Here is a 27607-nt window from a genome sequence, read left to right as displayed (position 1 = left end):
ACGTCTCACACACACACATTTCACTCAGAGTAACAAGAATCTCCTGTATGATGGAAAAACCTTGGATGAAATAAAAGATTAACGTCATAAGTGAAAAAGCAATATCCCTTTCTTGTCCCCTCGGTGGCCTTTTTAATGGGAGGGTCATTTCATTTGATGTTTCTCCCAAACAAAATAAATTGTGTTCTCTGAGTGTGTGTCTCTACCTTTATTCCCCTTGCTAGCAATATAACTTAGAAACTTCTATAAGTGGAGGAAGAAATAAAGAGGAGAGGGAGGGAGAGGCGGCTGCGGAAGATATTTCGTGGGCGACAGAAATGGTCATAAAAGCGATGGAGGAGAGGGAAGAAGACATTTCTCCATGCTTTTATTTAGGTGAAAATGCACAATTGTAGCTTTGTTTCTCTCCAGGAAATGCCAAAAAAAAACAACAAGTTACTTCTAAACTGATGTTTGTGTGAGATTATTTTCCAGGAGGTAAGAGAGCGCACAATTGGTCCTGGTAGACAAACTTCCACACTTGAAGACTCAAAAAGGAGTGTTAAGGATCACATTGTTATCCAGCGACTAAAAAACAAGGAAGTCACTCATTACGAGGGGAATCATGGCGGCTGTTGTCGTGGAGACAGGATCCCAGCGCGTATAATTGCTGGAGGGGCTTAGCAGCGCGGGCCACCTGCTGCAGGAGTTGGCCTGGATCTGTGTGTGTTTGTGCGAGTGTGTTTGTGGGTGTGTGTGTGTATCCTGGCGTAGATATATATACACTGGGCCGGGCCAGAGTAGTGGCAGGAGGCAGGACTGGGATGAGGAGGACAGGGCACACAAAGGGCTTAAACATAACCCCTAAGTCCCTCATAGGGGGGATAATAATCTTCTACATTACAGTGAATATCACCTCTACTGTAGCTAATCCTAATGGGCCTTGCAGAGAGAGAGAGAGAGAGAGAGAGAGAGAGAGAGAGAGAGAGAGAGAGAGGTCAGAGTGAACAGCAGCTTACTCAAAGTCCAACAAAGAGACAACAAGACGTAAAAAATGACGTATTGATCCTGCTTCTTCAAGTCAAACCGACTTGTGCCTTCTATTGACACAAACACACTTCAGGAGCAGAGCTATGTGACGCCTGTGTTGTATCTGGGACGGTGTCACGGTGCGATCATTTAAATAGGATTTGTAGGTACAGGGTCAGTCCCGGAAAAACAGCGCACTAATCCAATCCTGTGTTGGCCAACGTGTGTCTGCACTAAGGTCAGGAGAGGCACTAATGGAGGTCACAACAACAGACTATAAGTAGCTTCTGACTTTCACTATAACCTCCTGGATCTAATTTGAATTGTCTTTTCCGGTTGCAGTCGCTTATGAGTATTGTAGATTATCATCCTAAGTGTGTTTGCGCTGACAGTGATCTCTATCCGAGCCAGTGCAAGGGAGATAATTGGGTTATCAGATAGAGGACAATGCTACAATGTAGTTCCAGCGAGGAAAGAGATGGATTATCTGCAGTTTTTTTATTTGTTTTTTTTTTCACTGTGCGGATACAGTGTCTTCACACGCATAGTGATCCACAGCCTCCCTCAGCAGCGCCTCAGCGTTTGCTTATGTTTGGACTTTTCCCACTCTGCATTGTCACCATAAATCAGATGATTTATAATGTCGGCCTCGCAGGATTGTAACTTCTGCCTTTGTTATTAGACCACTGGAGCGGGTTTGACTGACTGCTCACTTTCCCCGCGGTACAGTCCAATGACTCTGTTCAAAAGGCAGAGCTGTCGGCGGAAGCAGCTTCTTGGCAAAACAAGTGAAAAACAAGCGAAGGTCTGAGAAGAAGCGGTGACACATGATCCGTGCACGCACAGTTCCATCGATATTGTGCCGTATTGCTTTCACGTTAGAGCTTAGATCATAAAGAAGAAAACTGCTGTTTAAAGTGATACTCCACCCAAAATCATTTGAGTATTGTACAATCAGCTTTTGGAAAGTTGAAAAGTGGATGTTGAGAGGTTGCTCAGCTTTAAATCATGCAGTCAAATGGAAAAATATAAGAAAACAGGCAGAGAAAGTTCTCGAGCTGTTTGGTCATCCGCCTCTCCATCTGTATGCTCACTATGTTACAGACACTCTTAGAAATATGGGCAAACTTGCTAAGTAAAACTTGTTAGTTTGGTTTTTTTTGCACGATTTCAAATTAACTTCATTATTTGACGCCACCTTATTAGTCTCCAAGGGGTCAATGTTTGATGCTGAAAAAATAGATTCACATTCAATACATTTGGAGACATGTTTTGCTGTGCTGAACACACGGCCTAGTTTGAGTGTTTTATGAATTTGTGTTAAAATGGTTAAGTACTGTAGGGGCTAATTTTGGTCATCAGAGTAAGCATGAATCAGCATTTTTCCTGCATTTTGTTGGATTTGGTTAAGAAATCTCTTGCCTTCATCAAGGAGAAGGAACATTAATCAAGTGTCTTATCAAACTGCTGGAAATGAAAGATGAAGATAAAAGTCACTTTCTGAACTTTAGCGCTTCATTAAACTTCTTGTGGCTTTCTTCCACTCTTTAACTGTAATAAGAGCTCCGGAGGGTTCTGTAAACGGGGAAGCTCAATCTGATTAGTAGTTTTGAAATTATTTAACTGAAGACAACTATAATGCAACTTTGTTACTGGAAGTTAACTGAAATAATAACAGATTTTTAAAGCAAATAAGTTATGTAACATTAGCTTATGTATTGAACATTTATTTCAATGTTAAACCATTTTGGCTTTTGTTTTTGGTGTGCTTTAAAGCTCCTGTGATGAGTTTTTTTGCACGTTATGAAACAGACTGAAGTTTATACTGATACCTGATTATGACTTAAAAGAGCAAGCAAGAGAAACATTAACACAGTTGATTATATCTCTATTGTTATTATTAATACCTGAAACAGCAGTGACATGTTGGGTGTCAGGTAGAATGATTACTGGCCAAAACCTTTTTTTTATTTTATTTTTTTATAAACATTTTCTACTAAAAAATCCTCAATGAGTGATCCTTTTCACTGTTAAAAGAAAGCAAATTATTATTTTTTTTTACTTCTAACACACGTACAGGAAAAAATCAGGAGAAAGAGATAAGAGGTACCGCTCGTCCACATGGTTCCCCAACATCAACACAAACAGAGGGGTTCCTAAAAGGAGCTTCAATTATTGGTTTGAGATCGAATCTTAATTTAACCACACGTCAAAATAATCCACCAAATTTTTGTTTCCATTAAGGGTCACATATTAGCCTCCTTTTCAACAAGTTTAAAAAGTCTAAAATCCACTCTGATCCTGTATTTTATCATGCCTATAAACCCCTCTATTTCAGACCTGCTCACAACAGGCTGTTTCTGTGTCTGTACCTTTAAATGTAAATGAGCTGTGTCTGACCATGCCCCTCTGGAAAGGCTTTGTTGGATTGGGTTTTCTTGCTCCTTGCCCTATTGTTCACGGTTTTGAAGGCAGACTCAGAGGGCAGAACAAACACCTAGCTGTGGGAGTGTCACCCACCTGGGGGAGGAGTTACTGCCCTTTGTGATGTCATGAAGGGAAAATCTCTAAATGGCCTGTTTACGCACACATTTTCTGAAAAGTGGAGCAGGCAACAGACGAAAAGGACAGGCTTTGTTTATAATTAGGGGGGGTTTGTGAACAGGCTGGGGACACATATTAGTGTTTAAAAAACATTGTAAAGCATATTATTATTATTATTAGGTAGGACAGTTGAACAGAAACAGGGAATGTTGGGAGGAGAGAATGGGGGATGACATGCAGCAAAGGGCCAGGGTCGGATTTGAACCCAAGGATGCTGCGCTGAAGACTATCGCCTCCATACATGAGGTGCGCGCCATAACCGCTTGGCTATCCGCGCCTCAGTAAAGCATATTTTGCATAATACATGACCTTTAAAGCCTACTTCCCATCATCCAGATTTATTATTCCGTGTTTAAACATTGAAATCATGTTGAATATCTGTTTTTGCAACTACATTTATCAATGGCTAACATCAAAGCACTGACCATTAACTAAAAAACAAGACAACCCACAAGAAACCCACATACATCAGGGGTAGATAGTTAAGTTAGGAACATATGTAAGGTAAATCTTCTTCTCTGATTGGCTCTTTTTGCTCTGAGCTTTCATACATATATTGGATGTTTTCACTGAAGAGCTGCTTTTAAAGTTGACTATAACTGTTTGCTGTGAGGAATGAGTAAAAATACGTCACCATTCCACTTTCAGCACAGAACTTTTTTGCAGTTTGCAGTTTGGAGCATAATGTAATGTAATAAAAGTTTGATGAATAAAAGCCCAGTGCCTTTACAAAGTGAGTGACACACAAAAGTGAATACAAGGTTAAACAACATTTGTTTCATGTGGAAACATACAGTAGAAATGCTGAATTAATAAAAAAAGAAAAAAAAACGGTTTGAATCCCCAAACAAGGTACTGTCATTCTCTTGTTTGTCACATGCAGGGCAAATGTTAAAGTTTTATTGCTTTGCTACAGCAAATATGTTTGATGTCACTGGGGATGAGACACAAGTCCTTATTTCACCTACTTTGCCTCCGGCTGTTTTTCATCTTTTCTTCTTTTTTTCTGTTTATTATTCAAATATCTAAAAATATTCCAAAAATAATCATTGAAATTCGCTTTTTTTGTAGATGTTGTTGTCAACACATTCTTATTACCTCACCAAACAGCATTTCAAGATGAGCTGGTCACATTCTCAAACACTTTAGAAGACTCAAACAATTAGAAGAAGAAATAACGTTCACGGCAAGAAATAACAAAAGCAAAGCAAAGAAGAAAGAGGAGGAAGGAGAAAGAGGAAGAGGAGGTGGAGGTGGAAGAAAAAAGGGAGGATATTTTAAGACATGCTCTGCACTCTATCAAGAGCTTGTTAGGCTGAATGCAGTAAAATTGAGACAGACTATTGGATTCCCGATAAATAAAAGGATTTAACATCAGCTATAAAAAGTAATCAGTTACTACAAGTGGAGAGAAACACAGCGGAGTGAAAACTTCACAGGCGTCAGCAGCTAATTCTTCACCTAAACAAAATGTATTTATAGCAGGAATGACAGGTCTGGGGGTTTTCGAGTAATGCTACAAATAAAGTATAAAGAAAGAAGCCAGAGGCGTAGCGTTATGAGTGAATACTGGGACAAATTAAACAAATAACGACCCCTTTTGATAAAACGAATGACTTGATATCAGAGACAATAATAATAAGCCCTGATCAGGCTAATTAGTACATCCTGGGGGCGCGATGAGCCGTCTGAATGTGATACAATCTAAACAGAGCTTCAGCTGCATTTTGCAAATTAAGCACCAGGAGAGATGACGAAGAGGATCTCTGGGATTTCTGTGCAAATATTGAACTTCTGTGGTGATGTAGATGTCAGACAACTGGATTATAACAGTAAGCTACGTCAATTTAAAAGAAATGTCTGCAAATGTCTCAATGTGACGAGCTGACGACTGAGGAATTAGGGATTCGGGGAGGTGGGAATACATTAAGTTATTCAAGTATTGAGGAAGAAAACCGAACGCTGGATTAAGGTCAATGGAGGGGGCAGGACCTGACATTTCTTGCGACATGGAAATGTAGGAATGTCAATGAGCAGAGACTTAATTTGTTTTCTGGGTAGAAGAGGACATTGAGATCTCCTCACAGAGAGTGAAAGTAATTTCTTATTGCAGGTAGATAGAGGTGTGTCGCCCTCTGTGAAGAGTGTGAGTAATCCCGTTGACTTCTGAGTCCTGTAGAGGAGCCGCAGCTTGAAAGTCTTGGCATCGCTAGAACAGGAGGATCAATTCTCTGGAGTTAAAAGTGCAGCAGCACTCTGCTGTCTATGCAAAGACGGTGATGATGCACGATCCTCTTGACCTTCACACATCCTGTTGTGTTGTTTAGCAAGTTAACTTTGAGCTCTCTGTCCCTCAGTGTCACAGAGAGGAGTCAAAGCAGCTTCACATTTAAATACTCACATCCTTTTTTTGTTAAATTATTGATTATTTTTAGTCACATGTTTTCAATCTGTACTGATACTATAGTAGTAAATAAAGATGGGCATCCATTGTGAGGAATATTTAATTTCTTAGCTGTAGTTCATTTTTGTTGCCTTGAAAGAGAATCTAAGCTAAAAAATATTGCTGCCCGAGTTATATTTTCTCATCATCTGAGGCATTTAAGCCGAAATAACAGCTTGACGGATTTCGTGTGAGGCTAGTTAACCAAATGCCACAGGGTCCCCAAAGGCCATGTGTTCACTGTAGAAATGACTTAGTAGTATTTTGACTAATTGCAATTTCTCATGAGGGTATGCAACTTTAAATCATTTTATATACCGTACTTGAAAAATATGGGCATTAAGGTTTCCTTCTTAACCAAGCCTCAGGCTGTGAATTCACACCTTGATTATATCATATTATGTTCATTTAACATTGTTTTTTTTTTATTAAAAGAGGAGTCCTCTCTCTCCTATTTTTGTGATGTGACATTTAAGTCAGGTGACACAGTATGAGGACAGAATAAGTCCTTTTAGGGTTGTGGTCAGTGGTGATGGATGTGTGGATGATTGTTAGCAAGCTATATGTTAAAAATCGAACCTGTTGCTACTTAAGCACAAGCATGACTGCTTTGAAACTTTAAGCGCACTTACTTAACATTGTTGACTTGAGTGTGCTAAACTGTTTGGGCTGTGATGACCATGTGGTAAAGTGGGTAAGATAAAAAAAGTTCTGCATGTGGTTGTGTTGGCCTATGAATGCTAGCATGGAGAGTTGAATTGTCCAGCCTCGCTGAGGTGTTGAGGGACAATCTGGACAAAACCCTGGTGAATGGAGGTTCCCAAGCGACAACCTCAGTGATGTCCTGGCTTTTGCGGCCCATCGGTCTACATGGTTAAGGTGTGGGGGTCAGAAGGGACCATGTGGTTGGATAGGTAGTATCAGCGTTGTTATCTAGCTAGCTTGCATAAACAGAGGCGAGTTATATGGTAAGAGTGGCAACTTAGGTCCATGGGGTAGGTTGTGTAACTTATCAGTAGGGCATGGGGGCATAATTGGGATGAAGGGTTTCTTCTCCGAGCGCTTATCCTTTCATTAGGAAAGAAGTATATTGTGTTTATTGGTGCCAAAGAAATTTTCACATTTGCAAGCTTAACAACAAAGACTGAATCTGGAAGCTGATCCTAAAGCTTAATTGGCCCCAGGCTCACTTAGTATGTAAATCTCTCCATGAGTGTGGGATTTGTCTAGGTGTTCTTGTTTATTTCGAGAAATTATTGACAAGCTGGTATTGTTACATTAATTCTGAATCCATGACTTATTATTTCTGCTCTGTCTTAATCTCGTTTTCAGGAGAATCCATACCTCTGCAGTGATGAGTGTGATGCTTCTAATCCAGACTTGGCCCACCCTCCTCAGTTGATGCAGGACCGCGAACGCAATGGCCTTCTCACCTACTGGCAAACAGTCACATGGAGGCGCCACCCTGAGCCCCTGCTGGCTAACATCACCATGTCCTGGAACAAGAGTCTGGAGCTCACAGACGACATCCAGATCACCTTTGAGTATGGCCGTCCCACTATCATGATAATGGATAAGTCCATGGACAACGGACGCTCTTGGCAGGCTTACCAGTACTACGCCGACGATTGCATAGACGCTTTCAACATGCCTCCAAAGCGTGTGCGTGACCTCTTGCCCGCCAACATCACGCGGGTCATCTGCACTGAGGAGTACTCGCGTTGGGTCGGCTCTAAGAACGAAAAGAATGTGAAGTTCGAGGTGCGGGCACGCTTCGCTGTGTTTGCAGGATCGCGGCTACAGAACATGGACAGCTTGTACACTCGCATGGAAAGTATGAAGGGATTGAGGGACTTCTTCACCTTCACTAACCTTAGGTTGAGGCTTCTCAGGCCCGCCCTTGGAGGCACCTACGTCCAGAGGGACAACCTGCTCAAGTACTTCTATGCCATCTCCAACATCGAGGTACCTGCCAGGTGAGAGAGAGTCCATGTTGGTTTGATTTATGATGTATTTTTCTCACTTTCCCTATTTTTTACATAAAACTGGCAAATGACTACATGATTATTACTTTAGGTGAAAATATCTTTGCATTGCTGCGCGAGTAAGAGTTAATTGATTCCATCTTTGGAAGTCAATCCTAACAAGAGGTTTTCGATCCCATTATGTGACAAATCAAGTAAATCCAACTTTGAGGTTTTTCAGACGAAAGACAGCGGCACAGTTTTAGAAATGTTGAACCAGATTCTCTTTTTGTTACTGCAGCTACAACAAACATCTACAAACCACCTGTATAAGAGTACACCAAGAAAAACATTTAAATGACAAGCCATTTGATGGAGGAGTATTTGTTTGACTCTGGGAGAGAAGAAGAAATCCTGTGGAGGTGTAAAAGCTTTTCACTGTTTGGCTGCATTTTAAAACATAGAAGCAGCACAGATGGATGATGAGAGCTGATGACATGCCTCTGATCCCCATCCTCGACCAATCTCGCACAGTCTGACACGCATAAAAAGGCTTCAGATTCCTAGCTGATGCACAACTCAAAGGCACTGTAAAAAGACAACATAACTCCTGAGTCTTAGTAATGTAAAATTTCCCTCATTTAAGAATTATTCTGGCACAGAAGTTGAAGGCTTTTCACGGGGACTGTGCTCAGCAGGAAGTAGCTATTTAGAGTTTCCAAGTGTCACTTTTCGGAAGCTTTAGATCTCTTTAGAGTCAAACAAAGTTCGAGTCACCTAGCAGCAGAATAAGGATAACGTCAGCAGATAAAACTGAAGCTCTCTGCACCGGTGCCTATACAGACAAAATACTACCAATTTGTTCAAGTCAACAAGGGATATGTTTAGATGATCATACTTTAAATCATAAAGCAACCGGCAAGTTGTTTGACTTATCCTTTCATGCTCAAACACAGTATAAAAAGGAAAAGCACCTGGTGAAAAACAAATATCCTCTGATCTCACATCCATGCAAACACTCTGATCTGAGGGGCGTTTTAAAACGACCCCCTCTCTTTCTACATGAATCCCCACCTGCCTGTCACTGCCCTGTGAGGACAATGATAAATGACAGAAACATACGGCCTCGGTGGTCTAACGTAAACCGCCTTCGCATTCTTGCCGGGGGAGCGGGAACCCTTACATGGCAACTTTGTGACAGTGAAGGATGCTCGGGCCGTCATGCGCCTGCTTAGCATCAACAAGCCATCTCTCCTACCTTTCAGAATTATCATTCCAATCAATACGGCAGGCTGACATTTGAATGGTATTTAACATCCTTGTTGGGACGGCATGGAACAGGAGGGAGGAGGCGTGAATTCTGTGTGTGCGCCAGAGAATGATGGTGATGGTGTGTCTGAAGGGGAGAGTGAAAATGAGCGGCTGTTTGAGAGGGGCGTTGTCCGACGTGGGCGTCTTGTGTGTTTGTGTGTGCAGTCAAGGTATGGGGAGGTTGTTTGATGAAGTCCTGAGTGGATGCTGACACAGCACACACACACATACACATATACACACACAGACGCACACACAAACAGCCCTCTGGCACTGTGGAAAGGGCCTGCAGGTATTGATCACAGCCACTTTTCAGGCTCAGCACAGAATCAGAGAGAGAGAGAGCAGCCCAATGCCCCTGGGGTGAAACAGTCCATCAGCATGCCAGAATCTCTAACACAAGCAGCAGATTTAATAATCAACCATCCATGTGTTGAAATATTTGTGCTTATTTTGTTATTTAGCAGTCTACAAGTGAATCACATCTAAGAATTTATCATCTGTCTCCAATTCCCTCCTGTGCCGATTTGCCTGCAACACCTCCCGTCAGTGCAAGCTCTCTAAAACTGTATACTTCCACTACACTTTTTAAATGTCTTTCCGGATCCATAGAGCAGGACCGGTGGCTTGTGGCTGGTGACAGCTTGCGATAGTGTCAGTATGTGCTGGATCTGGTAACAAGAGGACCCAAATTTAGCCCTGTGGAGATGACTGAGCCCAGTCCATCTTCCGCCCCCGGCCACCCACACCTCCCGTAACATAATCACTAATCAATAAGTTATTCTGGGCAGCCAAGCAGGAGTATTAGGTGATAGTGGGAGGGGGGTCTTCAACAGTACAGTACAATCAGGAGTGTGTGATGCTTACGGTTGGGAAATTGATTTTGGGGGAGCGAGACGATTAGTCAATGTTCCCCGGACAAAAGGCTAAGCTATTTCATCTCATCTCATCTGGCCTTAGTAACATATTGGGATTCCCAATGCTTAAAATTTGAATAATGAATATTCCACTCCGCTGGGGCTTTAGCAGGGGACGGCCGCACTGAAATGGGTTTTATATGATCAAGACCGAGTGGCAGTGTACCACAGGTCGCAGCAGTAATGAGATATGCTGGTGTTATAGATGGAGAGAGAGGTTGTAGTCACTTCCTGGCCATATTGTGTGTCCCCATGCCTCTCCAGCTGAACCCAGTTAAAAGTGATTATTATTAGTTAACTGTTCTTCATGATCTGGGTTGACCCTGGGCAGAACAGCAAAACAACAATTTCCCGTCAACCGGCTTAGGATGTGTCTCATTTATCTGACGCTGCATTGTCAGAGTGACTGGCCTAAAGAGCTGGCACAGGTATGCAAGAAGACAGGTGCTCAGGGAAAAATAGTGCTGCTTTATCAATAAAAACGAAACCTGATCGGCTATTAAGTGCCAACGCAGGGAAGCTAGGTTTGATGGGAGGGAGGCTGTGAATTTAGATTTGTGGACGTGATGAAAACACTCAGCAAATTTGATGTTGAGCAAGTTCTGAAAGGGCATTTAGGGTGGAGGGCAGCCAGAGTTGGAGCAAGGGTTTCTGAGGTGGCAAAAGGGGAGAAGGTCAAAGGGAAGGGAGGCAAAGTCGAATTGGAAAGAGTCGATAGAATATCATTATCAATTCAGCATCACTCACTTTGTAAGTTTTCCCAAGGTTAACTGTAATGAGCTACAGCTCCGACTACAATATAAACTATGAGCCAAGGTGTTTGGGGTTTTGACAGCCCTCTGGCTTAGTGCTCATTTGACGGGCTATATCCAACCCTCAGATGTGGCCATTTCCATATCACTGATGGGCCATGTGAAAGCCATCTCCAACCATCATCATCAAGATAGAGTAGGAAAGCCTCAGCTCTATCATCATTTACATCAGTGAAATCACATTCACCGGGAAGCTTTACTCATAAGCAGAGCTCTCAAATTCCCCCTCATTCATTGAACCTCCATCTCTCCATACTGGCTCCCTCCATCCCATCTGTCAGCCGTCTTGTTGGACTGTGGTGTGGACTAAAGTGAGCTCTGGCTGGCCTGTAGTCTGCATTATGGATTAGACGTTGGGTCATGGATTGGGCCTTTTTAATGAAATAAGCAGCAGGTCGTACGTAGGGTCTTTATAATGGAATAAAGGAAAGGCTGTAAGCTCAGGAAGAGCCAAGTAAGTGGATTAGGGCAAAGCCGGAGAGAAGGAGATGGAGCAGAAGAAAAAGTCTGCATCATTTTTCTCTCCTCTCTGGTAATCGCTGTTCTCCTCTCCTCGACTTGCAATTTGATTTGATTGGCTGATGGTGGAAGAATGACATTCAAGAGAAGCCAAATATGTAGAATGAGTGTCTACTACTGCCCTAAGTCAGTCATCTGAGCAAGCAGTGCAGACAAAAGTTCAACACATGTTTTAAAGTACAGAGCTGATGTGGATTATTTTAGCACCAGGGTTCTTTTTTGTTTTCCTTCAAAGGAAAAAATACTGTTGTTAACCATTTTGATTAATAATTGTCCACTCAAAATATAGTCTTAAGTATTTAATGATTTCAAAATTCAAACAAACAATTTTTGGCAATTGAAGGTAACATTTTTTGTCCATTGTAAATGATTTTTGGAAAATTAAGTGTTTCTTAAATACTCAAATCTTCCTTGGCCTTTGCAAATGAATTACAAAAAATGTAAAAATGTGTAGTCAAGCCTGGCAGAATCTGAGCAAATGAAGAAATTGTGAATTCCAAACCAGTGTTGCAGAAAATTTGTTCAGCCAAAAAGAATTTCAGAGTTTCAAACAAACTAGTGTGTATTTATTTGCCTAGTGCTCATTTTTTCCAGTCATAGTAAAAAAAAAAAGAGGTACATTTTTAGGAAGTGGAACTGACAAATGATGAGAAATGACATTTATTTGTTTTGTTTGTAAATTGTATCCAGATTAATTGTGTACAATCATGCTAGTGGCTATGCATATGACCTTGAAAGCAAATGGCTAACTGCTAATGTTAGCATGGCTACAGTGAAAATGTTAACGCCCTTAATGTTAAGAAGTTTTACCCTGTTTTTCCAACAATGCATGGAATTGTTTTTGTCCTACAGTAGATACTTAGCTTCTTATTCAAAGTGTATACTTTGGATACAATATGCATGCAAGTTTAAACTTGTCCTACTCTTAACTTTGATGCATACTTTAGGCATACATACATCTGTTCATGCTATAGTATAGAGTATATGTCTTTGCTTTTTCCACCGATCAGTCGTTGTGTCATGTCTTCATCTGTGCAATGGATTATGGATCAATATACCCAAACACTGCATGTTGCATTAAGTCTGACTGAAGGTTGCAGAAGATTCTGGAATTTTTGGCATACTGCATTGGACAAACATGTATAAGGAAATACTAAATCTTTCAGTGGCTTGCTTAATAGCATAAAAGCATCGGTATTGCAACACACATGCTAATTACAATGTTCACCATCAAAGCTTATTGTGTAACCATGCTAACAGCATGCTAATTAGCACTAAACAGAAATCCACAAATGTCAGCGTCATGGTTGGTTTTCTGCCAATCCATTTGTAAAAAACAATTGAAAGAGATTAAGTTCTTTGTGCGTTAACTCCTAATTACATTAGATAGGCCTGGTCTTGTTTTGAGGCCCTATCTCTTCCCAACGATTAATTATTTTCCAGTTGTGAAAATGAGTTAAGAGCAGAACTGAAAAAAAAAAAAAAAAAAAAAAAAAAAACAAGCCATATGAATGCTAATGATATTCAGAGTGTTCTTACATGGTCGTGTTGTTTCATGCCTGCCTGAGACATTTATCCACCGTGTGTCTGTGTTTCTCCCAGTGCCATCCTGGCCCCCTGCTGACAGAGCTAATGTGCTGAGAGGTTTAAGCTCTCCATCTCCTCACAGGCTAGAACAGACTGGCACAGAAAACTTAGCTGGTGTTTGATAACATGTCGTACAAGGAGAATTAAAGCAGTTTTTGTCACTTCTTTTAGGTTGGTGTTTGTATTTGCCTGTATGTGTTTAAATCATGACAGACTAAGAGGCAGAAGAACTTTGCAGTTCTTACTTAAATAGTATTATCTCTGCTTCACAGCATTTCCAGGTGTAGCTCTAGATATAATCTAAAATCTGTTTTAGCGGATCTTATTTTAGGGCCTTTGCATTTACTTTGCATTTATGTTAAATCTGCAGTTTTCAAAAACATGGTACGTCTCAGGTCAGGGAAAAGTTGCCTTATATATCTGTCACTCAGATCTGTGTTTTTTGAATACATTGCTCATGTGTCCTTTGAGGCTTGTATGAGTGCACATTATCTAGAGATCAGATTCTAGTACAAGCCTGAAATATCTGGAATCTGGTTTTCAGAATGTGATGCTGAAATGATCAAAAGATCAACTTTGGAAGAGAGAGTGCAGTCGAAGGACACCATGATAATGGTGATATGGATACATTATCTGGATAAGGATCCACAGGCCTTTGCATTTACACGTGATATAAATCAACACTGTGTTTATCTGGATTCTTCCTACAGTATAACATATAATCAATATTCACATTTGGATTCTTCATTACCATCAGTATGAACGTACATTTTCTACATAGACTTTCCAGATAAAAAAATGATGCAACAATGTTTGTTTTTGGCAAATGCAGAGCCCCATCTGGATCGAGATCTAATGATTAATTCAAATCTAAACTTCAAATTGACAGAAGATTAATGTGTTTTTGCTAATACAAGAAGGAAATTACCATAAACAAAAACTGTGCAGAGAGAGAATTTCTACCAAAAACGTAATTCATGCTATATGAAAGATTTCTGCTGCTGGGACCTGACCCACATTGACTCAAACAGTTGAGGGTCTGTGCACCTTGAAGGAGAACAAGACAATCACAGGGGTCACAGGTTCTTGATGTTGCACATGTTGATGGTGGTAAAATCCTGCGTGTGAGTATTACAGACTGTTAAATGTATTCATCAGTTCATCAAGTCGGACGGGCCGGAAATCAGTTTATTGTCTCACCTTAAACAGCTTACCACCACAGACGCAGGAGTGCTGCTGTTGGTCTAAATCCCCACTTAAGAGTTGCATTGTCGGTAATGTAGTTGTCGGCAGGTTTTCCAGGATATATCTCTAGTTAAGCTGGATTGATGTTTACTTTTCTTTTCATCTGTCCAGTGGGAGTAAAGTAAAAAAAAAAAAAAAAAAAAAAAGGAAGCGCATAGTTTGATGGTTTAGCTACTGTTATACAGTTGTAAAAATAAACCATAAAACCTGGTGAAACCCATGGAAAAAAGAAACTTAACATGGGGGATGATAGGAAAACAGGAGAAGTTGCTTACAATTTCTTAAATACTAAATATTTTAATTTCATTCTAATCAAAACTTTATTTTGGACTCAAGGTCCAGATAAAATTACATATTATATACTAATTTGAGTTTTAATTTTTATAATGACAAACCTTCAGTAACACTGATGTGCACTTTTAAAGTGACATCGCCTCCTGAAGGATGAACTAATTATTTCTTACAGATGCAAAATCAGTCTGTTAAGAAAGTTTGCTGCTGTGTTGGCAGCTTGAATATGGATGATAACGCAGATATTGAAGTTTTTTTTTTACCTCAAGGCTTGTCCATATTGCCTACTGTAGACAAAGAAAGAACAAATGTTTCTCCTCTGCTCCCTCTATTTGAGCCTCGGGTCTCTCTGTGTCTTTTATCATCCACATAAGGTGACTTTGAATTGTGCAAACTGTTGCCGCTATTTTTGAATTCCACAAAAGTTTTCTTTGGTGTCCTTTGCTGAGTGAAGGTGAGAGGATGAGAGGTATAAGCCAGGATCAGGGGGAGAGGGGGAGAGAGAAAAGAGGGAGGTAGATGATGGATTAACTCCTAGTTTCATGGGACTAGCTTGGGTGTGTGATTTTGTGATGAATGATGTGAGGTGTGATGCTCTGTAAATATTATTCTGCTGCTCACACGGCCACCACAGAGCACAGAAACAACAGCATATTCTCCGTATTTTGCAAACTTCTGCCCCTGTCTATTCTGTTTCATGATAAAACAGCTTTGCACTTGAGAGATGCCACCTTTTCCTCCTCATGAATGAAATATACGATCCATGCTTGATGTGTGATGAGAGCGTAGAAGCCGTAGCTCGTGTGCTCTCGCGGATGACAGGAAACATTCATGCATGGACCCTCCCAGCCCCGTTCAGGCTCCTCCCACCGCCGAGCTATCTCCCTGCGAGGCAGCCGAGGCTCGGAAACAGATCACTTTTTAAATCATTCATGAGCACTCCCCCAGAAAAGAAAGGCATGCAGAAAGCTGAGGGGCCGCAATGAGGAATGTGTCATTGTTCCTCTCATATGCGATGATTTATGACACAATGGTTGTAACTGATTTGATAATCACGGTTTATTTCCCCTCAGAACGGGAAGAAAGTTAAAGTCAGCAATTTCGCCTGTTTTCCTTTCATTCCCCCTTCTTTTGTTTCTTTTCTTTTTTTTTCTTTTATAGATTTCTCTTTTCTTCCTCCACCCTTCCGGCCCCCTCCTCTTTTACTCATCCCATAAATATCCTTTTAAATTCACAAATACAATAAAAGAATCCTCCCCAGCAGCGCCCGCTCTGTGCCTTACCCAGCATCTGGTGAGAGGGGAATCTCTTGATACCGCAAGCGTGCTTTAAAGCTGAAAAGCATGCTGGGAATTGTAAGTGGGAGAACATGAGGTGGAGGGAGGGTGTCCTTGGAAAGATGGTTTGTTCTCAGTCAGCCACATTAATTAGCATAGCATTATTACAGGCATGGCGTGTTCAAAGACACACCGGCATCTCGCCTCGCTGTCATTACTGGCATGTAGATGGGCACAGATAAACAGCACATCAATCAGAGTCTGAACGGGAGAGCGAGAAAATGAGCCCATGTGTCTGTTAATAAGTACCACATCAGCTCACACTGCGATCAGTCACTTTTTGATGTCAGAGACTTTCTTTTCTACCACAAAGCTGTCGCATCGAGGGTCACGCCGGGTCAAAAGTCTGCAAGTTTTCAACAAAACAGAAAGTGATTTCACTGTGAATCATTTTTAGCTTTTTTAAAGACACAGAACCTCGAGACATGTAGCCTGTACACCTGGAAGTTGCCATGTTTACATAGAAATAACCCTTAATATTTCGGAGAGGACCCAGACTTTACAGGGCTTAACGATCACAAGAGATCCAGTTCACGATGAAGCAATAATATTGAACAAAATGAATTCTTATAATTTACATCGATACATCGTGTTTACCCTCAAATAGTTAACTTGCCAGAGATCTGCACTAGCCAAGATCCCTTGAAGTACAAAATAAGTAAAAAAAAAAAAAGTTTTAAAAGTCAGGAATACAATTTCAAGCTAATATCTTCATAATCAACCGTAATAGTTGGACTCTGACAATTGTTTTCCATGAACCAGTATCAACGTCTAATCAGTTCCTAAAACACACATTAGCAATAAGTAATCATAACTTTTTTTTAATGTACATATAAGACAGCCTCTATAAATAAATGTTTTTATTAATGATAACTTGAGCGTTGCTGCTTTGTTTACTGTCTTGTGTTTCTTAATTAAACAGCAATCTGATTAAACCAAATTTAAATAAATGATCTCTGTCTGAGTGTATGACTTTTACACAGCACAGAACTGTAGTGGAAAAAGACGAGAATACCTGCCATAACTCTGTGTTTGAAGAGCAGTGTTGGGACTACAGGTTACTAAGTAACGCCACTACTATTTGCAGTACAGTTTCTGACATGTAAAAGCACTCATTACTTGACAACAAGCGGGCGAGGATACGCTAACGTCAGCACAGTATCATCCTGGACAAAAGAACGTTGCAAGCTGTAAACAAACACAGATGGAGGATCATTCAGCCGTGAGCCTTCTGTCTCGTAATACAGACATTATTCTTCCCTGCTCGAGTTAAACGACAACAATACAGCGGTGAGTTGTAGTCTACGTGCAGGACGGAACACTTCTCTCACAAAAAACGAAGCACCGAGCTGCACAACAAGACACTTCCGGAGAGCCAGGTGCAGCTCACGTTAGCTTGGCAGACCAAGGAGGAGACACTCCATACAAACAGCCGGCTTGATTTAAAACACCGCCTGCCCCATGATCTGTAAGCCAGACTAAAGACTGATGGACAGGTATGATGTCGGCGACGTGCTTCAGATCAACTGTTGAGTCTGTTGCCTTCAGAGATCTAATCCCTAAAATACCTACGTATTCTAAATGACTAGTGTTATTTCAAATGTGTGACTTGTCACAGCACAATTCTTGTGAACATTAATATGAGGACTTAAGCAAAAAAAGTAACGCTCAAGTCACTTTCTCCGGTAACTAGTTACTTTAGTAAAGCAGTAATAATAACTCAGTTACTTATTGATAGTAGTAACTAATAAGTGTAACTAGTTACTCATTTTCAGAAACATGCCGAACGCTGTTGAAGAGAAGCTGGGTCAATAGGCCAATAAACAGATTACTGCTTTTGAAATCTGACCAATTATTTGGTCAGTTTTGGGGCAACGTCACCAAACGCTCGCTTGTTTTGTCTCAATCGTGATGTTTGGAGGTTTCCCTTTGTCTACATGCAAACACACGCTTCAATGTCGTCAATCATTTCTGAAATGGTAAATAATGAAAATGACAAATATCTGTCTTGTTTGAATTTTAATCATTACGTCAGCTGGAGAGTGCGAGTTTCCCTTTTAAAAAGTCCCCTTGTCAAAGTCTGCCTATCTTTACATCAGAGTCAAGACCTGAGCTTTATTATCCATCAGTTCATTTCAGGCCACCGAGCACATCTAGAATTTATATAAAGATATGGAGCTCAATAACTACATATTAAATCTGCACAAAGCACAGGTCATTTCATTAATTGCTAAATAACAATGGGCCATAGTTACACGAGAGTATCATTAGGTGGTCAGTTCAGATATGAATCCAATTTCAGCAGAATTAATTAATTTATATTGAGATTATTATGCTAAAACATAATTACTGAATAGTCGAAAGCGGAGCTCAGAACACTGGTAAACACCGTCCTTTGTCTTTTTTTGTATTTCTAAAAAGAGCCTCAAGTTTGAGTCCTTGTACTAATTGTCTTGCTAACTGTGCTGGTGCGTTTTGAGGCTCTCCGCTCCCCTCTCCTCGTTGTCTCTGGCCCGCGGCTCGAGGCGGCTCTCCTCTTGCTATGACTAATGATGTTCCTTCAGTCTCAAGGTTTTAGCGGGATAATTATATTAACCCCCTGTCCTCTGGCTGATCCCAGCGCAGCTCCTCTTCCCCAGGCATCCTCCTTTGTATGGTCTCAATGGAATTAAACACCAACACACACACACACACACACACACACACACACACACACACACACACACACACACACACACACACACACACACACACACACAGAAATCTGGTAAAGTTTAGCGCTAGGTTATATATTATTCTGACAAAAGGTATCCAGAAACATCCACTGTATGACTTTGGACTTTTGTTTGTCGGGGGGTGTGTTTATGTAGACACGCCATGACCCATGAACACCAGTTTAAAAATCAGATCTGTGAACTTACAGGCTTACCAGGTATGCATGCATGTATTTGATTGGCAAGTGTCTTGATGGATGATGTTGCTGAGCTCAGTTCAGTCAGGTTAAACGTCTTGCTGAGTTTTTATCCTCTCATTAGGTTGTCTGTAGCTACATTACAGAGTCTGGTGTCTACTGTTTGCATTGTTTTAGTTTGTGTGTTTGTTTTTAGCTTAACTTTTGACTTTTCTAAACAATGTTCAAGAGACACACAGAAAGATAATTTCCCATGCATGCCAAGAGACACACGAGTGTCATTAGCAACCCTGCTGCTTAAGTCCACACAGGTTAGAAATTCCTGTATTTTGCAGTCTGAGGATCCTCAAAGAGCATGTGTTTTTAAAGGTAGGTTAAAAATAAGCCAAACTCGCAGGAGGTATATTGCAGCCAAGTTAATTTGCTTACTGATAAAAAATCAACAAAAAAAACCCTCCTCCTCCTCCAGTATAAAAGAAGAAACCAAACCAGTGAGTTATTTCTTAAAACAAGGGTTATAACCACAGTTTAAGTGGATGATGTCCTAGAGGTGGGCGGTATGGTAAAAATATCATATCACGTTTTTTGTTTTTTTTTGCAATATCACGCTCATGATTTTTAAAAAAATCTTTTTTTGTTCTTCAGGAACATTTTCACGCAGTGATGCATTCATTTGAAAACATGTAGACTATGAGTTCTTATGTTTCTGTTCTATTTTAGCCCTGCAGAGTTCCTCCAGCTGGAGCTTCAAACAGGCTCTGCAGCCTTTGTTGTTTTTTATGACATCATTGGACTAACTTTAGTTTTGTTTATATATAATCAAACATAATACAGAATGTTTTCAATCTGTGACACATGATCAAAGTAAGTTTTAATGAAAGAAGAGTTTAATTCATAGAGGGGGCGGGACATCGTTGATTGACAGACAGACAGTCACCATTGTTACTCACTCTCACCTGCCTGCTGCACACAACGTGTAACGTTGTTTAGCCTAATCCCTATAAATTCACAACACATGAGCTTCAGGTGGAGAGGTTTGATAATAACTTTTTAAAACTGAGAGAGAGCAGAAAACACTGACAGCAACATTTGAAACACCAGGGTTATATCTCCACTGACTGTCTGTCTGAGCTCCGACCTGTCTGACTCTCTGCAGACTGTTCATGTCTCTCCGGCTCGTTAAACGGTTTCTTGTGTCACTATCCGAGATGTAAACTTAACTTTGCAAACCATGCAGATGAGTTAAGTGTTGCTCACGCCGAGTCGGTTTGGATAAATATCAGAACAGTTGCATATAACCGGGATGGAGTTGTTTTTGCAGACTTTACTTTTAAGTTTCGTTTTCACCGCGGCGGAGCAGAAGGGGAAGGGGAGACGCGTCTGTGTCGGAGCAGAAACTGCAGCATGATAGAATAAACACATTCTGCGATCTCTCTGCTTTGGCAGATCGTCAGCAAGTTAAAATCCTTCACGAGCTAAGATCGTTATATTGCCCACCACTATGATGTCCGCATAAACAGAGTATCAGTGGAAACTCCTGGGCTGACAAAATTCCATTAATTATGTAGTAGTTTGAAAGGTTGAAGCATAACAGAAACACACAATCTGGATAACAACAGGCACAAACAGGCACAAACCAATGGTTATCTTACCCCCCAAGTCACAAAGTCATGTTGGGTACACACATACCCACTCACTCTTTCCTGGTAAAAGACAAGTTGTCCGTCCAAGAAACTTCTGGGAAATGGTCTTTATATAAACACATGTTGTAATTGCCCAATGTGATGATTGACCATAAAAGGATGTTTGGGAACGTGGTACAGGAACACATTTACAGATAAAATGTGGGTTTTTGTACTAAATTTGTGTAACTTCTGATGACTTTTAGGAGACTTTCAGGTTTGAGCTTATCATTTAAATGAAAGGACAAATAAAAGTGGAGAAATGATGTTAAGTAGCCATGTTTTTGTGAGGAATTCAGTGCATGGGTGAAGACGGATGCGAGCCCTGAGGGTGCAGGTTTGAATCTGTGTTGATGTGCTAGTCTAAAGCAAAAGAATGCCTCTCCACACATTAGAGGTTCAAAAGTGTCTCTTAAGTTCTTTTGGCGGGCAAATTGTCTCAGAGAGAAGAAGTGTATTCTGTTTAAAGTTCTCAATCCGACTCATACACACACACACACACATAGAAAACACATAAAGACCCTATAACAGATCCGTATCGCTCCCTTGGGGTCCGTAGACTCCATGGGGGACAGCACAACAGGAAGAACCTCCCACTGAACCCCAATGTCGTCCCCGGGTTTCTGTCTCTTCATCAATTTTTCATTCCTTCACTTCTCCTTCCCCGTTCATATCTTAAATACAAGGAGGATGTATAATAACCCCCCACCCCCCTCCCCACCCCTCCCATTTCCAACTCACACCCAATTTCCTCTCTCCCCAGGTGTTGCTCTTCGCTGTAGTGTTCATTAAAACACATTCAGCAGCCGTAAGGACTCTGCGGGGAGGTCACACTCTAATATCCACAGTTACACAGCGATCTCAGGATGGCCAGCGCCGGACAGAAAAGGCCTTAAAGGGATAGTTAGAAATTCAGAGGAGGGGTTGTATGAGGTAATTATTGATAGTGAAAGCATTACCTGCTGTAGACGGCAGGCAGTGAGGCCACTGTTTGGAGTGTAGAAACTGAAATGAAGCTTTGTGCTGCTAAGGACTAAATTAGAGCAAAACATATTTTAGCAACTTGAAATCATTTACCAGGGGGAAGAAAAATCAGCTGAAGTGTAAAGCTATATTTGTAATATTTTCATCATTTAACCTTTCTGTCTTGCAACATTTTCATTTGGTTTTCTTAACTGAACACATTCTGCGTTTCCAATGCAGACGTGCATGACTTTGACTTTCTCATTGGCTGCCATTTTGACAGACAGGTTTGTAAAATTCCATTATGATGTGTTATTACTAAGACTGTCAAAAGTTAAATTTTTTTAATTGTGGTTGATAATTAAAATGTAATAGTTAATCGCATATTTACTTATCAAGCTTTTATTTTGAATTTTTGTACAGGCTGAGAGTCGTCCAATTGCTGTTTGTCTGGATATTTTCTCCTGCAGCATTGCTTTCATAAACACCGGTTGTAGTTTGTCAAATTGTTTGCATCTATGAACCGCTGACCTTAACAGCATACAGTTACAGATACAGTCTGTGCATGCATATGAGTACAGGGCTGTTGAGGAAACATATTTTCAAAGAAAGGGTTTCCCGTCAGAAAGATGAAGCGGTGAAATTAGAATAAAGCGTGCAAACTGGTTGGTGTCATGGTTAACTTCTCCAAACAGACCCTATACGCTGACTGTTATCTTCTGTATGAAGTATACTTTGAGAAGTACCTCAAACAACTATCCCTTTAAGAAACAGTGACATGGCTGCTTCAGTAAGAACTGTGTCAAGCGTTCTGCATCATTCATGCTGCATCATGCCGCATGAATATTACAATGCTGCCGTGCACTGTCTTAAAATACCACTCGCCAAATGCCAAATGCCAGTGAACAATGTCCTGTGTGAATGATTAAATAAGGGTCAGCCATCACAGTGGTTAGTGACTTTGAGGGTGCGTTTATTCATAGGTGATAGTATTCAGCATCATGTGTCAGTTTTGGACAATAACATTTCAAATGAATCACGTGAAGACAGACAGGAAAAAGTAGGTGAAACTGCTTAGAATGTGGCGCATTCACACCGTCTCATTTTAAATGTGAACCGCCAACATCGACATCAGGGGTGGGGATCGCAGGGTTCACGACTCAGCGATCCTGCAATGATTCTTGTATTGCATTGGTGACTCTTACAACACTTCCTTTCACTTCTTTTCACCACTTTCCAAAACTACCCTGCTGTCTTCATCTTCTTGTTTTTTTTTTAATTCTGAGCACATTTAATGCAAATTCAATGCATCCCATTTAAATTATCATTTAATTGAAATATGAAATAAATATTTGACTGAGAAGTCTGGTAAAGTTTAGCGTTAGGTTATATATTATTCTGACAAAAGATATCCAGAAACATCTACTGTATGACTTTGGACTTTTAGATCAAAAGCCGCCCTGTAGTTGTTGCAATGCAAGTGTTGAAGTTTGTGGGGGTGTGTTTATGTAGACACACCATGACCCATGAACACCAGTTTAAGAATCAGATCTGTGAACTTACAGGCTTACCAGGTATGCATGCATGTATTTGATTGGCAAGTGTCTTGATGGATGATGTTGCTGAGCTCAGTTCAGTCAGGTTAAACGTCTTGCTGAGTTTTTATCCTCTCATTAGGTTGTCTGTAGCTACATTACAGAGTCTGGTGTCTACTGTTTGCATTGTTTTAGTTTGTGTGTTTATTTTTAGCTTAACTTTTGACTTTCCTAAACCTTTAAGGGACAATGTTCAAGAGACTCACAGAAAGATAATTTCCCCGTGCATGCCAAGAGACACACGAGTGTCATTAGCAACCCTGCTGCTTAAGTCCACACAGGTTAGAAATTCCTGTATTTTGCAGTCTGAGGTTCCCCCAAACTCGCAGGAGGTATATTGCAGCCAAGTTAATTTGCTTACGAATAAAAAATCAACAAAAACCCCCCTCCTCCTCCTCCTCCTCCAGTATAAAAGAAGAAACCAGACCAGTGAGTTATTTCTTAATACAAGGGTTACAACCACAGTTTAAGTGGATGATGTACTTATAAACAGAGTATCAGTGGAAACTCCTGGGCTGACAAAATCGCATGAATTATGTTGTAGTTTGAAAGGTTGAAGCATAACAGAAACACACAATCTGGATAACAACAGGCACAAACAGGCACAAACCAATGGTTATCTTACCCCCCAAGTCACAAAGTCATGTTGGGTACACACATACCCACTCACTCTTTCCTGGTAAAAGACAAGTTGTCCGTCCAAGAAACTTCTGGGAAATGGTCTTTATATAAACACATGTTGTAATTGCCCAATGTGATGATTGACCATAAAAGGATGTTTGGGAACGTGGTACAGGAACACATTTACAGATAAAATGTGGGTTTTTGTACTAAATTTGTGTAACTTCTGATGACTTTTAGGAGACTTTCAGGTTTGAGCTTATCATTTAAATGAAAGGACAAATAAAAGTGGAGAAATGATGTTAAGTAGCCATGTTTTTGTGAGGAATTCAGTGCATGGGTGAAGACGGATGCGGGCCCTGAGGGTGCAGGTTTGAATCTGTGTTGATGTGCTAGTCTAAAGCAAAAGAATGCCTCTCCACACATTAGAGGTTCAAAAGTGTCTCTCAATACAGATGCACGTACACACATACCCACTCACTCTTCCTTGGTAAAAGACAAGTTTTCCTGCCAAGAAACTTCTGGGAAAAGTTCTTTATATAAAACACATGTTGTAATTGCCCAATGTGACGATTGACCATAAAAGGATGTTTGGGATGCTATAAAAGAACTGCTAACCCTAACCCAAATAAACAGATCCTCGATTCACAAGCCATAGTCTCTGTCTGACTGTTCAAGAGCATTTACTCTTCTACAGCATATTACCCACACCTGAACCGCTCGAATATACTGTATAGGTCTCTCTCTCTCTCTCTCTCTCTCTCTCTCTCTCTCTCTTCCACACACACACACACACACACACACACTCTGTCCTCTGAGGTCTGGACTGCAGAACAACATGTGCCCATGCAGGCTCCATTATTTAGTTATTTGCTCCTGTGCATACAGTACATATCTGAGAGAGCAGGTAGCCCAAAGTGGGCCTGACTGACTGCTGCTCTTGACGTGACTCAAACCGACCAATCAGAGAGAAGATCTCAGGTCTGGGCACGGGCTATGGCATGCACGCAATAGCCATTTACTGTATCCTGCTTAAATAATTCAGTCGTATGCTTAGTCTCTCACAATCTCTCTCTCTCTCTCTCTATATCACTCCATCTTCTGCTATGTTGTGCAAAAATTACACACCGAACTACACACTTTTTTTAAAACTCAAAGCACACTGTGCCTATATACTGATTCATCCCACATACACACCAGGGAGGTCACACATCTCCGCACACTGCTTAGTAGACTCACAGATAACAAACACACACACACACACACACACACACACACACACACACACACACACACACACACACACACACACACACACACACTCTGGGTGTGGATTGCAAAGACAATCAAGGTCATTCCCGCGCTTTGAATAATTGAAGATGTCTTTTTGCCGGACATTTCACTCACACTGCGACCTCACAATAGTGACAGTCTTGAGGGAGTGCATGAACTGTGTATAAAAGTGCTACTGCAGATTTGTGGGCTGCACATCCACGAGACAAATCTCCCGTTCCACCACGTCCCCCAAAAGTGCTCTTTTGGATCGAGATCTGGTGACTGTGGAGGCCATTTGAGTACAGTGAACTCATTGTCATGTTCAAGAAACCAGTTGTGATATGATATGAGCTTTGTGACATGGGGTGTTATCCTGCTGGAAGTAGCCATCAGAGAGGATGGGCACACTGTGATCATAAAGGGTTGGACATGGTCAGCAGCAATGCTCAGGTAGGCGGTGGCGTTTAAACGATGCTCAATTAGTACACAGGCTGTATCTAATGAAGTGCCTGGTGAGTGTAGTTGGACAATACCTCTCAGACTACAAACAGGGACCACAACACTTCAAAGCCCCAAATCTTCCCCATTGCCCTCAGATTCTGAATTCATTTGCATAAATCCGTTACCACATCTTAACTGATAGTTGATGGTTTACAGTTAACGATTGCATTTCAAAAAGAAATATTAAATATGAAATGTAATTAATTTCCTTTTTGCATCTCCTAAATGTATTTTTTGGGGGGGCAATTATGCATCACTGATATTTTTTTAAACTAACATTTAAAAAGCATCTCAAGCACCCCCCGCAGTTCTCCAAAGTATCCCAGTTGGTACATTTAGTCCCATTTGGACTTGACTGCAGCCTTAGATGTTCCTGTAGAAAGTGTTTTATCCCCTACATGTCTGGGGGAGATGATTGAACATTAGAAATAGAAAGAGATGGAGGGAGAGATGATGATTGAGACAGGAAGTGTTTAGTTTTTATATTCGCGGCCGTTTGCCGTCAACAAGTCGAATAAGATACTGACTGATTGAGTTTTAGAGGAATGATTTGTAGCAGAGAAAAAAGCTGAGAGGAACGCGTTAAAGAGCTGTGTACGGCGTCGTAACTCCACATGATCACAGGGGAGGTCACTTATAGATTACCTGTTTAGTCTGGAGGGGAAGTGAAGGAGCACACATGTGAGAAAAGGATACATGTTGAAGAGGAGGAGGGGGAGGTCGTAAAGAAAAGGTGAGGAGGGGTACGGAAGAGAGGGGACATTTGAATAGACTCACGCTGCTACGGAAGGCTGCGCTCGGGGGAAAATCGATCCTCTCTCCCCTTCAGAGAAAGAAATTTATGAAGCTGGAACATAAACGCAGTCATGTCCAATTAGCCGCGCTGGATTTACGAGGCGAGGCGGTGGAGGAAGTGGGAGGGGACGTGGTGATAAAGACTTCAGAGGAAGCCAATAAGGCGTGAGGCTGATCAATGATCCGGGCTTCACGCAACTCCCACTCGCCGCGCTCGGTCGCTCCCCGCGCTCCGCTTGGGGATACACTGTGTCGGAGGGATCGGCTTATCCGCTGGCCGCCCTCAACCAATCAGGTCCTAGTTGATGGACATACTTATATATCACCTCTGGAAATGATTTAAAGACACATCGCTATAATTTATATCCAATTTGGTTCTTGAAGTCTATGTGTCTAGTCTTTGTGTAATGTTGCACACAGGACTGTGGTTGGCTTTCAAACTAGTTGTGATATTACAAAACAGGTGTGTCCATGTAACTTTTAAACTCAGAATCAAGGTGAGAAAAGAGACTTCGTATACCTCTGGTTTAAATGTCTGCAAATAACATTTTTCATAGTGATAGTGAAACACTGAACCGATGTTCCAGTGACAAAAAACATTGTTTCAGTGGTGGATAATTTGGCAGATTTTCTGTCTGTGTGGCTCATGTGGACAAATGGGTCCCAGACTTCCTCCTTATGTGGCATGAGTGATCAGATCTCAATGGGTCTACAAGACGCTTTGGGGAGCGATCACACCTAGCATTAAGGCTGTCCACTTGTGATCTGATCACCCATGGAGGGATGTTAATGCAATGTTTAAACAGGGCCGTTGTATTTCTCTGCCTCAGCGACTGTAATCAATAACGAGTGATTATCTTGGTGTCAACTGTTCATCAGAAATGTGTTTACTTCTATAATGCTTCTACAATACGTCGGCATGCCAAAGGTTTTTAATCACACACACCAATGCTGTAAGCAAAGACATGAGGGAGCTGCCAGAGAGAGAGGAAGAGAGATGGACAGACAGACTGACTGAGAGCATTTGTATTTGGACAGAAGAGCTGAAGTGAATCAAAAACAGGACACATTAGCTCTGAGGTCTATCAGTGGAGTTTATGAAATGGACTGCAGTCTGTCAACAGAGACGAGCACTGATTGTTGTCTCGTACACGAACAGAGATCAGAGAAGCTTTTTTACATTTTTACAGGAATAATTCAGCGGTAGCTGGCTAATTGTATTAGGC

At 41.1% G+C, this 27607-nt stretch overlaps 1 protein-coding gene across 2 annotated transcripts in view; it reads left to right on the top strand.

Moving 5' to 3' along the window:
- Window positions 1-27607, top strand: part of ntng2b (netrin g2b) — a 79950-nt gene that overhangs the window by 8494 nt on the left and 43849 nt on the right. For both annotated transcript variants that reach the window (XM_065965639.1, XM_065965640.1), the window contains exon 3: window positions 7388-8031. In XM_065965639.1, the coding sequence (XP_065821711.1) occupies window positions 7388-8031 (644 nt within the window). The remainder of the gene's footprint in view (window positions 1-7387; window positions 8032-27607) is intronic.

The sequence above is a fragment of the Labrus bergylta genome, chromosome 17, assembly GCF_963930695.1.
Source record: "Labrus bergylta chromosome 17, fLabBer1.1, whole genome shotgun sequence".
Lineage (NCBI taxonomy): Eukaryota > Metazoa > Chordata > Actinopteri > Labriformes > Labridae > Labrus > Labrus bergylta.
Note: the sequence above shows the minus strand (reverse complement) of the source record. Positions and strands in the feature narration are given on the sequence as shown.